This window comes from Emydura macquarii, unplaced genomic scaffold (assembly GCF_026122565.2).
Source record: "Emydura macquarii macquarii isolate MOO-44397 ecotype Brisbane River unplaced genomic scaffold, CSIRO-AGI_Emac_v2 contig_1043, whole genome shotgun sequence".
In the NCBI taxonomy this organism is placed as follows: Eukaryota; Metazoa; Chordata; order Testudines; family Chelidae; genus Emydura; species Emydura macquarii.
Window position 1 is genome coordinate 20,328,969 of NW_027131180.1, and position 19,246 is coordinate 20,348,214.

At 39.6% G+C, this 19,246-nt stretch overlaps 1 protein-coding gene across 4 annotated transcripts in view; it reads right to left on the reverse strand.

Annotated features, from left to right (window-relative positions):
• DYRK1A (dual specificity tyrosine phosphorylation regulated kinase 1A) overlaps positions 1–19,246 on the reverse strand; it is a 119,031-nt gene that overhangs the window by 63,013 nt on the left and 36,772 nt on the right. For 3 of the 4 annotated variants that reach the window (XM_067545252.1, XM_067545254.1, XM_067545255.1), the window contains one exon: positions 18,546–18,625. The exons of the other annotated variant lie outside the window; for it this stretch is intronic. In XM_067545252.1, the coding sequence (XP_067401353.1) occupies positions 18,546–18,555 (10 nt within the window). In that variant the 5' untranslated portion in view covers positions 18,556–18,625. The remainder of the gene's footprint in view (positions 1–18,545; positions 18,626–19,246) is intronic. 4 annotated transcript variants of the gene reach the window in all.

Genomic DNA, 19,246 nt, shown 5'->3' on the forward strand with positions numbered 1-19,246 from the left:
TTTACAAGGCAAAACAACACAGATAAGACTGAACACAAGTCACCTGCTGCACAGAGAAATCATATCCATGCAATACATTAGGTAAATCTTACACTAATAATTTTGTACTGAAGCAATACCATATAGTTAACGAAGAACTAAAAAAAAAAATTGACGCTGAGAACTTTCTTTGGATAAAGTACATGCAACAGTATATAGACAATTTAGCTTAATGTCTATTAATGCAATTAATCCCAAATACTAGACCATTTAACGCTAAAAAGGAAAACCTGTGACTTTTCAGTTATACATAATTTAATGTTTAAGTATCCAAATATCTTCATAAACTTTTTCTTAACCTATAGTACAAGCCAGAAATTAAAAATATTTATTTTCCTATACACATAAGTGGCAGCAAGAGAACTGGAATAATTCAAGTCATTTCTCATGTGTAGATACTGATGTACGAGATATATTTAAACAGTTGGTAGAAAAGAAATGGGAAACATCTACTGTATGAATACACAGCCAGCATGCCAAACTGTTAATGTAAGAGCTAATCAAGAGATGAATACATCATGTGCAATAGTCTCACATGATATAAATCATTTAATCCCTGACCAAGGAAACAGAGTGGCTGGGAAAATGGTCTGAACGAAGTTTTATAGTTTTGAATAATTATGGTAAACATGAAGTGGATTAAAAATACACTTCCTTTTAGAATTCAGTTGTAAAATCTGCTTTCTAACAATTCCATTTACTTTCGAGCTACTTTTATTATGTGAATTCAATGAAGCACATACTTCATTGTGTTTCATAAGGTAGGTTTCATCTCTGATACAGTATTGAAAACAAACATACTGTTAAACACATTCTTACATGTGCACGTCTTGTGTTTTTGGAACTTAAGTTATTTCACCCCACCAACAGGCATTGGATAATGCCTAATCCTATAGATATTACAAGCATTCTCACAGTACAGCTTTCAGCCTAGTCTGCACTTAAGTTCTGCAGGCATAGCCACATGGGTTGGAGGTGGGAGGGGGAGGGAGAACAGAGCAGAAAAATCACATCCCTAACTAATATGACTATGCTGGCAAAAGCCTTAGCATAGATGCAGTTATAGTGGCAACGAAGTCTTTATGAACAGGTATATGCTGAACTGGTATATAGCTAGCTATTACTGCAAATCCTCCTAATGGAGATGCAGCTCATACCAGCAAACCTTTCTAGAGCAGACAAGGCCTTAGTACGGTTGACTTCAATCAAACAGAAATTATATTATGTAAAGATTAGAGCAATTTATTTGAGTTTGGTGAATATTTGTGCTTTTATATATATAAATAAATAAAACTAGGACGCACACAATTTTTCAGACTATTTACACACACTTATCCTGTGTATCTAACCAAAACCATACTTTAAACTTTTTAAAATAAATCTTTTTCCTGTTTTCATAAAATTAGTCTACTTGAGAGAAGAAGCCTGGTATATCATTGACAGGATGACATATTTTTTTGGTGGTGGTATTTAACCCAAATCACAAGTCTCTCAGTTCAGTTTTTAGTTCATAACTCTCTACACTTATATTTCCTGAAATTATTAGACAATCTAATCCCTGTTAATAAATTGAACTGTCTTCTATCCACTTAATTTACCTGCTGATTAGACAGAACTCAAACTGAAATCAGAAGTAGTGAAACTTAGTTTGTGCAAGTAGATTATGTTTATTTGCTCAATAATTATTTGTACTAGGATTCTTTACAATACAAAGTAAAAAGGATATATAACTTAACTGCAACTGTTCCATAAAGACAGCATTACGACACAGGGAAGAAACTGCATTACTTACTTACACACTTTTTTATTTTAAAAGTAAGTATGCTTCATATATCCCAAGATCTGTATGTTCTTATGTTTCTGGTCTACAATCAAAGCAGAATGTATTCCAGAAATTTTTGAAATTCCTTTACTCATATCTGTGATCCTGGAAATGATACTTTATAGGTTTTAGAGCTGTGCAAATTGTTCACAACAAACCTTAAACTTACCCTAGATTTAAGATTCACTGCTTCTGTAAACCTCAGCCCACGGTCACAAGAGTTTCATAAACCTAGGCTGACACTCATATTTACCTTTATGTGGCCCACTCTATACTGACTGACCTATCGCCATCTGTTCCCCTTTCCACACAAATAAGCCCAAGGACCCTCATCTCCCTTTTCTCTAAAAATTTTATGGAGGAGGAATGAACCCAAAGGCTTTTGTCTGCATTGCCCTGCTTCAATAATAATTTAGTGTATTCCCCCTTCCCCAGTTTTTAATGGAGCATCATATACCTGCTGCCTGTCGCCCAAAGCAAGTTACTCGGAGCAGCCTATTTGCTGCTTCTGCTGCACTACTGTGGGAAAAGAAAGGGAGAAGAGAAATAGGTATATCATATCCACCAAAAAGATTCTTTCAAAGCTATGAAACTGACATTTTTACCAGGAGACTTGATTTGAAGGGATTAGAGCAGGGGTGAAAACAGCTATTCTGCCACCCCCTGAAAGGTAAGGTAAACACCGAGGAGCCACCTGGATCCAGTGCTTTAGCAAAGGGATTTTCGGGAGAAGGAGGAGGAGGAACATCTAATGTAAGGAAGGGGACTAAATAGCTTGTTTGAAGGAAGGGCATTTAAGACATTATGTAAGACTTAAGTACAAAATAACTATGTAACTCTTTAGAGTTAACTTTACTAACCCATGAACTGAACCTCGCAAGTTCAGTATGAAAACTTGATATGAATTGAAGCCTGCAGGGTTAGCTCTGCTCTAATAAACATCTACATTACATGTAACTGTGTCATGGGACCTGGTTACAACACAATTCCAGTTTGTGGTGCAAATAGAACATTAGCCATATTATAACCAGGTCAGGAGACACTCACATTGTAAATCTATCTGTGACATGGTTATATTTGTAGTGTAAAGGAGCCATAGTCCCCAACCAACTTGTTTCATCTAGAATTTAAATATTGCAGCCTAACTAGCATTGAAAGGAACCTGCCTTTTACTAGAGCTCATTTGCATCTTCTTCTAAAAAGAGCATATACGATGTAATGTACAAAGTAAAATATAAATCTCACAAATCTGAGATGCTGTAATGCTAGCATGAAACCTGCTCACAAAACACCCCGCACCCCGAAAAAAACCTTCGTATGAGTTTATTTTGAAAGAGGGGGCAAAAAGGAGGAGATCTAGACCAGCATAAGAGATCTCACTAGAAACACAGGTAAGAATTTTCTTCTCTTCCATCTGTGCCAACCCAAACATTCAGACCATCCAAATCAGTACAGTGATAAACTGTAAGGAGGCTGCCTGCAACACACCATTACTGAACAGCATATATACCAGTTGATCACTGACCATAAACCTGTAGTGTTCAGAGAAAATAAATAGTGTTGAACATGTAACCCACAGAGACTGGTGCACATATAATCAATGGCAATGAATGCACCTTCTCAGTTAACTTTCCAGTGCAGTGGTCTCTGTCTACAGAGAGGAAACTTTCAGACTTGAAACTTTATCCATTGGAAAGAAATGATCTGGACAATGCATGACTTCACCACCAAAACCTTTCTTTATTTTCTTTGTATGGCCCTGGTGGAGGATAGATAGATAGATGTCCTAAGATTCTCAATTCTCAGGCACTTCAAGAGATTACCATCATTCTCTTACGAATCAGAGGGACCTCTTGAACTTCTTGAAGGATTTGTTGAACTTCTTGGGAACAGTTAAAATCAGAAATCAGCAATGTGCCACACCCCAAGCAACCAGGATGAAAGAATTTGGATTCAGATGAAAAACTGACCTTGTGACAAGAGATCCAGAGCACAGATAATGGAACTTAGGTTTCAATGCAAGGAATGGAGGTGTCAGAAGCAAACAGCCCAAAAAGAACCTATTAGCCTGGATACAATTTTGTCATAGTAAAATTATGTATAATTCACAGTACAGTCACAATACGGAGTCCTTTGCACTCCCTTGAGGTTTGGGAAAGAATGCAGGGAGATGGATTGACTGGTTTATGTGGAAAGATGATGATATTTTAGGTACAAATTTTGGATGTCGTCTCAAAGTGACCTTGTCCCTGGAGAAGGTGGTATACAGTGGATGTGCCAGTATCAAGGGAAAAGGTGCGGAAGCTGCAGTAACTTGTTTAACTTGACACCATCTGGAGAATCTCTTCCATTTTTTAAGGTAAGTCTTGCATGTGGTTGACCTCTACCTGCTCCGAACAGGCTAGTTCATGATGATGGAACCATGTAGGAGCCACGTCTTCAGGTGAAGTCTCTCCAGGTTTGGATGGAGAATCTGTCTGACATCCTGTAATAGAAGATCTGTCTGGAGTGGAAGAGTGCATGGTGCACATACTCTTACCTGACACGGATGGCAGTATCAAGCCTGTCTGGGCCATATTTGGTACTACCAGTATGACTTCTGCTTTGTCAATGTGTATTTTGTGTATCACCTTTCATGATAACAGTGGGAATGCATATAGAAGTGGGGCTTGCCATTTGAGGATGAAGGCATACCTAAGTGATCAGGGTCTCAAGCAGAATTGTGGGCATTTGTAGTATTATGTTATCGCAAAGAGGACAATGGATGGGTGGCCCCATTGTTGAAATATGTTTTGCAGGACTGCATTATTCAGTTCCCATTTGTGATCGTGAGAAAATTCCCTGCTCAATGTGTCTGCTGTAGTGTTCTGACAGCCTGGAAGGTAGGAGGCTGAGATGTTGATATTGTGTCAAATGCACCAATTCCAAAGTTTCATGGCTTTGGTGCACAGTGAGTGGAATCAGGCTCCTTCCTGTTGATTTATGTAGAAAATGCAAGCGATGTTGTTGGTCACCACTCGTATAGTGTAATTCCTTATCAACAGAAGGAAGTGGAGGCACTCGTTGAGAACTGTGCGGCGTTCTAACGATTTATGTGTAACTGTGTCTCGATGGGAGACCACTTTCCCTGAATTGTGAGTTGTCACAGATGTGCTCCCCAGCCTACCAAGATGGCATTGGTCGTGAGTATTGAGAGTCCTGAGTGAAAGGAACCCCCAAGTGCACATTGTTGGGTTGCTGCCACCGAAGTAGAGTGTCTTTGACTTTGGTCGGCATTGTATGGTGTCTGTTTAAGTCATTTGTGTGGCATACATATTGTTCTGAGACAGCCCTGAAGACTGTGCATATGGAAGCGCACGTCATACCACAAATGTGGTTGCCGTCATATGGCATAAAAGATGGAGGCAGGTGCATGCCAATATGCACGAACTGTTCATGATTGAAGAGATGAGGTCAGTCATAATAATAAACCTCTATGTTGGTAATGACGTTTTGGCTTCTAGGGAGTCGAGGTTGGCTCTGATGAAGTCCAACTGTTATACGCAGGTTAGGGTTGATTTTTGTGCAATTATCTGTAATTCTAAACTAAGGAAGGAGGCAAGTGTCCTGTGACTGACTTTGACGGCATTTGTCCAAATGGGAGCTTTTAGTAAACAATCATTCAGGCAGGAAAATATTATCATCCCTTGTTTGTGAAGGTCTGCCACCACTACTGCAAGGATTTTCGAGACTACTCGCGGTGCTGTCGAAAGACCAAAAGGCATGACCTTGTTTGATAATGATCTGTTTCCAGAGTAAATCTGAGAAACCCTCTGTGAGTGGGATGAATAGTTATGCGGAAATAGGCATCTTGAAGATCAAGGGCTGAGAATCAGTCCCCTTGTTCCAGTGCTGGTATTATCATTGCCAGTCTGATCACCCTGAACTGTTGGACTCTCATGAAAATGTTGAGCTTTCTGAGATCTAGGATGGATCTCCCTCCTCTGTTTTTCTTTTGGGTTAAGTAGTATTGGGAGTAGAAACCCTTCCCCCTGTGTTGTGGAGGAACTTGTGCCACAGCCCCAAGATATAGAAGGTGATTTACTTCTTGTCATAGAAGGTTCTCGTGAGAAGGGTCCCTGAAAAGGAATAAGGAGGCAAATTGGGTGGGGGAAGGTGGATGGAGGTAATTGGGATCAAGTAGCCAGTGCGCATTATTTCAAGGGCCCACTTACCCATATAAAAGAAGCCCACATTGAATAGAAGGGAGTCAAACAGTTCCCAAATTGGGAGATGGTCAATGTTGTCTGCACTGCAGGGGGGGAGGTCATTCATACCCTCAACAAAGCCCTCAAAGTTGTTGCTTCAGAGATGGCCGACATTGCTGGGTTCTCTGCCTCTGCGGCTCAGACTGCTGTTGCTGTTGGGCATATGGGGTGAACCAGTTGCACTTGTAGAGCTGATATCTGGGTTGTCTTCTCTTTGTTGCAGGTATATATGTTCCTAGTGTGCGGAGAGTTGCTCAGGAATCTTTCATTGTATGGAGGACTTCGTGTGGTGAAGAGTTTCTGTCCGTTGAAAGGGAGGTCCTCCAGAGTGGACTGTATCTCCCTGGGAAAACCCAAAGAGTGGAGCCAGGATTCTCAATGCATGACAACCACAATGGCTGTGGATCTCGCAGCTGTGTTGCCACATCTAGGGACACCTGCAGAGTGGTTTGGGCTACAAGCTGTCCTTCAGTCATAATCGATTTAAATTGGTGCCTCTTGTCTTCTGGGATGTCGTTAATAAAATCCATAAGCTTTCAGTAACTGCCACAGTCATATATGGCTAATAGTGCCAAATAGTTGGCCACCCAAAATTGCAGCACTGCTGATGAGTAGATTTTGCAGACAAAAAGGTCCAGTCACTTCCACTCTTTATCCAGGGGAGTGGATCTGTACTGAGGTCGTCTGCTGTGCTGATTGACGACATCCACAACAAGAGAGTTTGGTGTAGGGTGGGAAAAAAGAAAGTCCATGCTTTGGAGGGTACATAATATTTTTTAATCAGCTCTTTTTCAGATGGGTGATATTGTCGCTGGGGTCTGCCAAACATTTTTGGCTGGTTTCATTAGCATGTTGTTGATTGGAAACGCTATCTTCGAAGCTGAGGCGGTTTGCAGGATGTCCAATAGTTTATGTTGAGACCCTGGGACCTCCTCAAGAGGAATCTGTAGGCCTTTAGCCATTCATTAAAGAGTTCTTGAAATCTCTTAAAGCCATTGGCGGCTGTTGGCAATGAAGGCATTATGGCCTTGTCTCAAGAAGAGGAAGAATTGTTAGTGGGTGGCACAGTGTCCTGTTCTAGGCTCTGCTCACGTTCCTCAACAGTCCCCTCTGGGGGCTCTGATGTTGCCAGTACTGAGGGTGGTAGTGGCACTCTAATCCCCTTTCTATAGGGACTGGGGGGACCTGCTGTGATGCCTTCTATAGGTGGCTCAGATGTCCCAATAAAGCCATTGGTGAGGAAAGGCAAGGGTGGGGCCATCCATGGGTGCCCATACTATGGCTACATGTCCTGCCCCTATGATGTGACCTCAGTTGTAGAGGTCCAGAGGTTGGTGCTGGTTGGATAGATGAGTGGTGTGAAGAAAAAACTCCCTCTTCCTCATCATCATCTTCCTTACTGGAAAATGCAGGGGCTGGTGGTGAAACATATTGTTCTGGTACCATGCGCACCGGAGAGCTGTCAGTGTAAAAAAGGAGGGCGAGTCCGGCATCGATGATACTAACAGATTCTTGTGATGAAAAAAGTGGCCCGGTGCCAGGGGTTTTGTCACCAAAGAGGTCAGTGCCAATGGTCTCAGCAGCAACATAGATGGTGCCAATCGTTTTGGCTATAAAGTTGTCGAAGCTGATGGTACTGTTGTTGATGTAGTCATCGTTGACAATAAGGCTGGTGGAGCTGGCTTTGCCTATGTCGGACGTCTTTGTGCCGTTTCCTTAAGCGATGTTGATGGTGCCACAGCAGGGGAGGTAGGCTTGCTCTTGCCTCTCAACTCCGCATGTGCACACCATGGGTGTAGATCCATGGGTCTACAACCTGAGTCTGCTGGTGTGTTCACACACGCACTCAACAGCTCTGGTAAAGTGAGGAACATCAGCCTATGAGCCCTACAAGTTCAAACAACACTGGATGTCCCACCAACAGAGGTCAAGACTGGAAGCATTTACCATGTTCCTTGATTGGCCCAGGCATGCTATTTAAGGCCTAAGAAAAAAATCCAGAGGCTCTCTGGACAACGGTGGATCCCTGGTTTGCTGCTGCAAACATACCCTCATGCACACTCCTGATACCTGCCATGCTCCTGGTTCCAGATCCTTGGTCCCCTTGCCACACTCCTGACATCCTGCCATTCCTCTGTTCCACTAACCCTACTTCAGCTGACTCACTTGGCTCTGATCCGGCACAGCTCATCAACATCAACTCCAACTTAAACCTACAGCATGAATCTGGTACAGACTGCTGCTTCTGGTCTTGACCCTATAGACCGAACTTGGACCATATTCTTAAGTCCCCTCCAACCTAGGCCCCGGCCTCAACCCGCAATCTCCATAGCCACGGTCCTGACACAATGCCTGTTCATAAACTACATATAACTAAAATTGTCAATAGGCAAACATTTTAGCCAATGTGGACTATCCTCTTGGCATCTTCCTTTGGGGGGGATGAAATGTCTAGACATGTCTGTGTGCAGCAAATATTGCAAGCAATATCAGTACAAAATATGTAGAAAAGTTACAAAAAGTCTGCTCCAACACATTTAGAGTGGAGCACACATAACCAACCAGAATCAAGACAAAACAGAATTATATAGTACCACATGCCAATATAGCATTTGTATGTGGACCAATGTTTACTGCTTTATAGAGGGTTTGGATTCAAATGCCAAAGGTAAATACGCAGCAAAAAAAAAAAAAAAAATTGGAAATCTACAGAGGTAATTCCTGAAGCAAAACAACTGTTCTATGTAGTGACATGATCAACATAATGTGATCAACATGACAAAGCCCTGGCTGGGATGATTTAGTTGGGGTTGGTCCTGCTTTGAGCAGGGGGTTGGACCTCCTGGGGTCTCTTCCAACCCTAATAATCTATGATTCTATGTCTATGTGATGTTTGCTTGGTAGATACACTGATCTCAACAACACTTAGAAATAGCACAGCTGAAATCAGGCAAATTCATAGATTCCAAAGTCAGAAAGGTCTACTGTGATCTAGTCTGATCTCATGTATAACTCAAGCCACAGAACTTGCCTAAAGAAAATTCCTAGGGCATAACTTTTCAAAAAATATTCAATTTTAATTTTAAAATGGTCAGTAATTAACACTTGGTAAATTGTTCCAATGGTTAATTACTTTCACTGTTAAATGTGTATGCCTTATTTCCAATCTGAATTTGTCTAGATTCAGCTTCCAGCCACTGGATCATGTTATAGCTTTCTCTGCTAGACTGAAGAGCACATTATTAAATATTTGTTCCTCATTCAGATACTTATAGACTGTAATCAAGTCACCCCTTAACCGTCTTTGTTAAAATTCAAGAGTTTGAGCTCTTTGAATCCATCCATCATAAAGCATGTGTTCTAATCCTTTTTAATCATGTTCGTTGCTCTTCTCTGAACCGTCTTCAATTTATCAACATCTTTCTTATAATGCAGGAACTGGACATATTATTCCTGCACCTATCACACCAGCACAAAATATAAAGCTAAAATAACCTTTCTACTCCTACTCAAGATTCCCTGCTTATACATCCCAGGATTGCATTAGCTCTCTTTTGGCCACACTGTCAAACTTAGAGCTCATGTTCAGCTGATTATCCACCATGACCCCCAACCTTTCCTTCCCAGGAGAGTCTCTCATTCTATACATTTTTAGTTCCTAGATAAAGACATTTACACTTAGCCATTATTTTTTAAATTGTGTCACGTAAATGCAGGAGACCCTGTTACCCAGAAGTTCCAGGAAAGTTCTGATCAAACATTCTTAGACGAGCCTGAAGTCTGTCAATGAGATTTAGAATGGTGAGAAATCTGTCTTGTGGCAGATAGGCTTTTGCCACTGATCTTATGAACTCCATGCTCTGAGTAAGGGAGAGATGGGCTTTGCCCTGTTGACACTGAAGCTTCATTTAGCAAAAAGGCCCAGGGTTACTTGGACTAAGTCGCTGACCTCAGATCATACAATTGTTGAAATACAGACAGACCTGGATGCCTTGCTTCCTCAGGAATGTGGCTACCACCACATGGCAAAGACTTTTGCAGTCATGCAGAGACCAAAAGGGAGATAGTTGTATTGGTAATGAGGCTTTTCCACAAAAAAAATGAGGTATTTCTGGTGAGCTGGGTGAATAGCAATATGAAAGCATGCATCTTGTAAACTGAGAGCCAGGAACCAGTCTTGAGGATCTAGAGTACAACTATAGATGCTAGACTCACCATCCTGAATCGATGAATGAATTTGTTGAGTTGAAGATTCAGGATGAGGTGCCAACCCCCTTTATTCACTGGGACCAAGAAATGAGAAAAACCTTGCCCTGGAATTCCATGGGCAATTGCCAATGCTCTGAGTTGAAGGAAGGAGTCCACTTCCTTCCTGAGCAATATCTCATGAGAGAGTTCCCCAAAGGGAGAGAAGGGGTAGGAGTGGATTGGAAATGGATAGAGTATCACTTGTCCACAACTTACAGGACCCACTGATCTGAGATTATTTCATTCCATGCTTCCCAAAATAAACTTAAAAAATTCCCCAAAAGAGGGGAAGAATTGGATCTGCTGGCTCTCTGCAATGCTCTCGACTGCACTATAAAACGTGCTGTCATGAGGCACATGGATGGAGGAGGTGTGATGGTGGAGAAAGGGGCAAAGGGTCCCCTCCTCTGGGAATTCTTCCTCTTCTTTGGAGATTCAGATGATCTCTGCTGACTGTAAGAATAGGATAGTTGCCTCTGCCTCTAATAAGACTCCGATTCATACTGTGCCCTGAGAGCTTAGGTGCATAGACCCATGGAGCACAATGTTGCCCAAGTCCTACAACATGTGAAAAGCCTCGTCAGTATCCTGATTAAAAAGATTGCAGCCTTTAAACAGGAGGTCTTCAATGGTTGTTTGAACCTCCTTTGGCATTCTTGGAAACCAGGAGGCACTATGTATCATCATCATGGTAGCCATTCCACAGGACGCCATATCTAAAGCACTGAGAGCCTGTAACAAAGTCCACAGCATGCAACTCTCTTGCACCAAGGATTTCAATTCTTCTTTGTGCTCCCAACAAATATGTCAGCAAATTGGAATACATGCTCTCAGCTCAAAAAGTCATATATGGCCAGAAGCATTTAATAGTTTGCAATGTTCACTGACTGAAAAAATAAGACTTCCAGCTGAAGAGGTCTAACATTTTAAGTCCTTATCCCTGGGGGAAGGGAGGGAAGAGTCACTTTAGGTGGACCTTGTTGCTTGTGCCTCTTGTGGATGGCAGCTACAGAGAATGAGCATGGTGTGAGGTGGTTAAAGAAGCATTCAAAGCCTTTGGAGGCGACCTGGATAGTGCCATTCTGATTTCTTAAATGTAGGTGCCTGGGAAACACAAGTCTGCTAAAAGCCTCTAACAAGTTCCAGTAAACCATCCTTTGTTCATATTGTCAATCTACCGGGGACCGACAAGTGCAAGATGTCAAGAAGTTAGTGCAAGAGATGTTGGTGGTTTTTTGCTTTCCTCTGCAGCATTGGGCACGGGCCACTTGCAGGTTTAAACTAGTGTAAATGGTGAATTCTCTGTAATTTGAAGTCTTTAAATCATGATTTGAAGACTTCAGTAACACAGTCAATGGTTAGGGGTCTATTACAGGAGTGGGTGGGTGAGGTTTTGTAGCCTGCAATGTGCAGGAGGGTCAGACTGGATGATCATGATGGTCTTTTCTGGACTTGGTCTATGAGAAGTCGCACAATCTCAACCGTGATTTCCTGGGTGTCTGCCATCCCCCTGAGAAGTTCCTCAAAGATCAAGTAATCATCAGGCTGGATTAGAACAACCACTGTGACTGCCTCATCAGGTGAAGAGGATAAGTTCACTGTCAGGACAGATTGGGCTTCAGTCTCTTGAAAGTTCTCCTACTCGCTCTCTGCATCAGGTACATGAGATGCCGGCTGAGTGTGGTGACCCTCTTGAGATCTACAAGGGTGGGGTGACCTTGCTCTAGCTGTCTAAAGGCACAAGAATGGAACTTCCTCAACCCCAAATGGACTCTTGAATCCACAGTGGACCAGTAGCTTACTGAGGAGCTCAGAGAGGTGGCCTGATAAAGAACAGTCTTCTTTGCCTTCCAGTACCAAGGAAGCCCTCATGGAGCTCTTGAAGAGGAAGAGCTTGAGTCAAGACACCCTGGGCTTCTGGATTTTTCTGAAAAGCAGCAGCATATAGAGCACTTTCATGATATGTGCGCTTGACTCAGACAGAAGAGGCACTTACAGTGTGCATCATTGATAGAGATCACTCCACTGCAAGACGGGAAGATCTTGAATCCAGGGGATTTATCTCCACCATGTACAGGGAAGTCATGGTCCTAGAGAGTGGTTGGGGTCACCCTGCTCTTTATACCCTCGACTTCAGGATGCCAGAAAGCACACATGGCCCAAAAAGAAACTGTTACTCAAAAGACTCTGATCTCATGCACATATGTACAAGAAGAGAAATATCTGTGGACAATAATTCAAAGAAGAACCAGATGATTTACAAAAAGTGAAGCAGCAACATTAGATATTGCTGTTGATAATCTAGCACATTACCCTCTTTTAAAACAGGTGCAGTGTAAAAATATTTCCATATTATACTTAGTATTTTAACTGTTAATTTTAATATCTGAAACAATAACCTCTACGAGGCACAGTCCAGCCCTACATACTGTCATTTTCTTTTTACTATTACATGAAGTCAATACCCAAATATTTTACAAACCTGTAATTCCTGCTTTGTACTCTTTATTTCCAAGAGTGTCTTTGTTCAAATTTTTAGCAAATAATTTTAATAAGCATCCTAATGGATAAAAAAACCAAAACTTGATAGAATTGTAGAACATCAAAGTTGTAATACAATGTCAGAAGCAGCACTAATTTGGCTTTGTTCCTTTTCCAATGTGCAATATTTTACAACTGTAGAGTGAAGTAAGATAGAGGCTTAGTACACACCAGGAAATTCTGCGGCAGTCAACGGAAGTTACGCAAGCTACGCAAAGTAGCTTGCGTAACTCCCGTCGACTTCCTACCTTCCCTTTAGTGCGCCGTCTTCACTGTGCTGCACCGATGGGAAATGCGTTCTCGTTGACACAGCACTACACCTTTTGGGGAGGTGGTTTAATTGAATCGACTTCCAGATCAATTGAGAGGGTCTTCACTGCCGCTCAATCGATCTGGATAGATCGACCTGACAGCAGCAAATTTGCCACCGTCAGTGTGACATACCCATAGTATTATTACACTTTAAATCAACTTCAGAATTAATGTTTTAAAATGTAATATACAAGTGCTCAGAATTTTCCAGTCTTCAACATTTCAAACATCTTTCATTCCACAGCTTATCTCATGATGCACTCAGAATAACTTCACACTGAATATAGGATGATCAATATACATAAAAATACTTAATTTATCTCCTTTTATCTGTGTGCTAACCATATAGGTGGCTTTTTGAGATTAAGGAGTTAATACTTGATACATTCCGTTGCACAATAAAAAAAAAAAAAAAAAAAAAAAGACACAAATTTCCGTTTTTAACATGGTCAAAGCTTTGGATCAACACACAAATATGTGAATTTGACCAAACATTATAACTATCCCATCTCCGTGCTGCCACCTTAGCATAGCATGACCTACCAAATGTAATTATTCACCAAAGTGCTTGTGGTATAAAAACAGAAGGGGATTCTCAATATTGTTTTTGGATGTCCTCACGAGAGCACTTTGGCCAGGGGTATACCACAAAATTTTACTGGCATGTTACTTGGGAATGTGGGGGGAAAAAAAACATCACAGTGCTAGCTGACATAACTATGCTTGCAAAATCCCATCGTATAGATGCAGTTTATACCAGAAAGAGAGACCTTTTGCTGGTATACCTTTTGATGCTCAGAGAGGTGTTTTAACAAGATAACTCCTTTTGCTAGTATATGCTGAGTATATCAACTATGCGGCTTTGCAAGTATAGCTATACTGACAAAGCCTTTGTAGTGCAAACTAGCCCTTAGTTTTCCAAAAGTATCTAAAAGATGATACTCCTTTTTTCTTCATCTTGCAAGTGCACTACACTTCACCTATAATATCTTTTTAGATTACATTTCCTACCCATTATCTCTGAGCAGGATCAACCAGTTTGGAGAGGGGGGAAGGAAGGAGAGGCAGGCATCAATGGATTCTGACCACTTCCCTATGGAACTTTCACTGCTGGATTACAAAATCCACAGTGGTCCTCTCATGAGCACTCTAAAAAGAAATCACACTCCTCCCCTTCCTTCAACAAGGGCCAAAAAAGGAAAAAAGCATTTACACTTATATTTGGGGCGTTTCAATGTTCAAAATTCAGATAATTCATTATCCTTAATATCCCCAAGATCCCTGGAAACTAGTAAGAACGAAACCAAGAAAGTTTAGCAAACTCTCCTCTAAAACATTGGTCCACAATAAAAATGAGACAACCCATTAAAAAAAATCAGCAGTTTCCCTTCTGCTCTGCTGAATTAGAAACAGGACCAGATGTGTTAATCACTATTTAGACTATCAACTCTCTGGACGAGGGTCTAAATCACTTAGTATGTGTTTGTATAGTGCGTTGCATGAGGCCATGATCTTGGTGCTGCCACAATACAAATAAATAGTAGTACTAAAGATAGCCTTTCCAAAAAGCAGCTGGGGAGAATTTCTTTCTAAGCTAAAAGATACTCAAATTATAAAACTGCCCATTCCAGAAACAAAACAATTCATCTCCCCTATTAATTTACAGGATTAATTTTCTATTGGTTAAATAAGGCTATATTAATTGACAAACAAATTTATAACTCTAGGAGGAGCTGGAATCATGTATCAGACCATTCACGGAACGAATGAAGAGACCTCCCAATCTAGTTTTGCAAAAACACTCAAATGTAAACCACACTTCCTCCAGAAAACCCACAACCTATGTAATCACAACAAGAACAACATAAAACAAAACCTTAAGTTATTCCCATCTCTAGATTTCTCAATTATGTCATGTATGTCTCTGTCTGTTTACAATCAAGACAATTGTAAATTCTTGGGGCAGAGGACTATCTTCAGCTGTCTCTTGTACAGCACTGAGTATTTTATTGCTACTATACAAATAGAAACAAGTTATACAGTGCCTGAGAAATACAAATCTATGATTACACGACACACACCAAGGGGAGTGGAGGAACAGTTTTGAAGGATTAGATTTTTATCAGTAAATATTGGAAAACATCGACTGCACTGTACACAAACCGATGAAAAATATTTCCATCAATAATAATCAAAATTTACAGATAGGCAAAGAAAGAAAGATGTTGCTTGAGAACTCAGAATTTGATTTAAATATATTTACTTTGTATATTTTGACATGTGATGTTGATCATTTGTATTTTAACAGTTATAATACTTAAACTTTTTTAATCTCAACATCTACTGTAATTAAATAATTATTGTTTGATCCCTCCATTGTCAGCCTCCCATAACTGGAAAAATTTAAATTAATAAAAATTGAAAAAAATATTTAAAAATAAACTTCAATACTATCCATCAAAATTATAAAAAATAAAAATTGAATTCTGCCAAGCCAATATATGTATATAAAAATTTTGACCATGGGAATTTTAACTTAAAGTCTGTATAATCAGGGAAAGAATCAGACTTGAACCAAATATATTTCCTATTCAGCAAAATCAGAAAATACAATTAAATTTAAACACGACCATTTAGACCATTATCCAGCTAGCATATCTTGACTCATTTGAAATACTTTAATATTGTTCTGTATTTTGAACTCTATTCAGTAATCTGTCATGTTATTTTTTTATTGAAAAGGGGGACTCATCGGAATTTCTCAGTTGCAGTTTTCAAAGAGTGTTGCTGCCCTAAACTATGAAGCGGTCAATTTTGAGTTCAGTTTTTATTGTTGGAAAAGAAACTGATGCCATGGAGTCCAGTACAGTTCACATTGTTATTTACGCTATTTATATCAGTCCCATTTAGACTCAATCACACACCGGAAACCTCTAGAAATCCAAGCTCAGTCATCCTGAGAAGCCATCAGGAACAGTTACCCTTGTTGCTGTCCCTCCAGATCTACAACTATCCTCAACTGCCACAAAACTTTCTCTCTCCTGGCTAAGATAAGGCCTTTCATCTTCACCATGAGATGCACGTCAACAGATTCGCCTTCAGCAGATTAATCACCCTGCCCTCTCTGTTGACCATTTACTGCTCTGCAGATTCATTATAGCATACTAGGTTTATAACAAATTAAAGATCTCAGTTTTAAGGCATTCACATTCCGTTTCATTCTCATAATTTCAGAATACAAATATTGGGTTTCCTAATAAACATAAAACTGAAAAAAGGTAATTATCTACTTTCCTATTCAAATGACACATCCAAGTCTCTAAATTCTCCAACAAGATAGCATTATATTTCAATTCACATTTATGACAAGAGTTTCTCCCAGTCCAAGAGTTTAGCTTTGGTACATACAGGCTTTAAATGAGTAATTTTTGAGTTCCAAAATTGTGTGTAAAGTTTTTAGTTGCATCAACTGAAGTTCACGAAACACCCTAACCAAAAATTGAAAGCTATTAGGATAAACTGGCTTCAAATCACATTAAAACCAAATCCACTGAATACACTCTGTTCATCAATAGCGTATCACATTATAAATATAAAGGTACTATTTGCTATCTTATTTAACACAATAGCTATTGGGTGAGTGCTTTTAAACCTTCAACCACTTTCTTTCATTATTTAACTCCATTTAATATGCTGAATTTTAACTACACAATTAAGAGATCAACACTAAACAATCCTAACCTGCAATCAGATCAGCTGGTAAGGCTGCCAGCACCACAGAGCTCCACTGATTTTAGAAGGCAAAGGCAGAACCAACTACAGGATTGCAGCCTTAATTTTTATTTATATTATATATATTATGACAATTTAGATCAGGTTTAACATTATCTTTCATCATAAGACTTTTCAGATATTAAAACGAAATGACAAAATGCTTAATTTTGAAAGAAAGATACCCATCTACAGCATCTTGGACTTAATCCAGCTTGCTCCATGTAAATACATCCTGTGAAGCAGTTCATGCATGAAGGATTGATACAACTAAAGATTGTCAATCAAAAGATCATCTGCATGCATACATATAGTCATCTATCCTTTTTCTCTCTTAAAGTAGTATGCATGAGTTTTAAAGTGAAACAAACAAATGACAAAGACTAGCCTTGTTCTGTGTTTTTTCACCACTAGCAGCCTTGGAATCTGAGCAACTGATAGTTATAGCCTTGGCTGGCTACTGTTATTATACTTTATATAAGTGCAGGTCTATTCAAGAGCTGTTGAATATCAGCACTTTTCAGGTCATCTTATTAGCCACACTCTCAACACAAAAGAATGTATGTATATCACCAGAAATAAGCTTTTCTTAATTTATAGATTCCACGTATACCAAAACTTTTGGTAAAACTAACTGCAACCAAGCAGTTACACTCCTGCTCCAATTTGATGATGAGGCCCAAGGAATCTATTTTGCTTCATTTGTTATTTTCATTATGCATACCCATTTTTTGGGATATGAGCCTTGGCCATAGTAATACCCTTCTGGATTAAACAAAATATACAAGTTTTGAGAGTTCCAGACAGCAAAAAAAGTATATGAAGTGTGAAAAGGTTTTTTGGGGAAAAAAAAATTTATTTTTTTTAAAATCACACTGATTTTGGTACTTCCGGTTTAAAAAAAGAACAAAAACAAAGCATCAGCTTGAAAAATGATTGTATTTGCAAACAATTGAGGGCTACATCATCAACTCTTATGAAACTCTTACAAAACCTAGTTCCAATGGTGAGAGTTAAAGTTGAAGCAATGTTAACTATTGCCTTGCTTAAAACAGTTTCAATCAGACATATACTTTTTGGATTTTTAGGAAGTGATAAAAAAAAAATCACACACTATTTTAACATTTACATTTGCATACAAGTAATTATACAACACACCTGGAAATCTGTAACTGAGAAAGGGATGAAAGGAGGAGATTAACAAAGAAAAGAGGACTTAAAATAAAGCAGTATGATTTCCCAGCACTTTGACATGGAGAGAAAACTGGAAAAGAATCTATTTACATTCAGGAAAATTGTTTTCCTACTGAACCTTTCAAACCATAATTTCCAGACAGCTATTTCCAGAAGATCAAAAGTGCTTCAATGGTTTCTACTGCTTTTCTAAATATGTTTTATGAAGATTGTAATGATTCAGGGGTTTGGGTTTTTTTGTTTGTTTGTTTAGGTTTTTTTTGGGGGGGGGAGGAGGGAAAGAGTAGAAAAAATTGCAAACAAAGAAAAGAACACTATTAAAATAATCATATAGATCTTCCTTTCTACAGGAATTTCAAAACTAGGATCACCTGTATGCATCGTCTTCTTTCAAGTCTCATATCATCCTGTTGGGATGGGTGGCAGGGGAGAGCCCAGCAGCAAAACAACACTGTAAAATGCAGGAAAAAAAGATTAAAACTAGAGGCAAAAATACAAGCTGCAATTACCCTGATAATCCATTTCTAATAAAGATAATGTAAGATAGCAAAATCAATGGGGAAGGAAGAGTCTTTTTATTATGCATGTGTATAGTGCCTAGTACAACAGGCCCCCCACTCACTGGTCATGGCCTCTAGGTGCAGTACAAATACAACTACAAAGAAAAAGTATCTTTACATGAGAGGCAGAAGTGTCTAGCTGTTACTGTAGAAAGACTAAGTCAGGAGACCTGGGTACTATTTCCAACTGTCAGTGACCAGCTGTCTGATCTTGGGCAAATCAGACAGGGCCCAACTTTCAGAGATGCTGGTCACCCTCTATTTCCCACCTCTTATTTAGCACCTCTGAATAATTAGACCCTTAGCTAATCTGTGCCTCAGTTCCTCAAAATGGGGATACTTACCCACCTTTGCAATACTCTTAGACATCTTTGGATGTTAAGAGTTACATAAGCCTACAATGGTATTGTAAAACATATAAGTAATGTTGAAATTCTGTATGATTTTACTGAATCACCACTAAAGAAAGCTCACAGACACACCTGGCATAAGGATGGATCTCTCATGTAGTC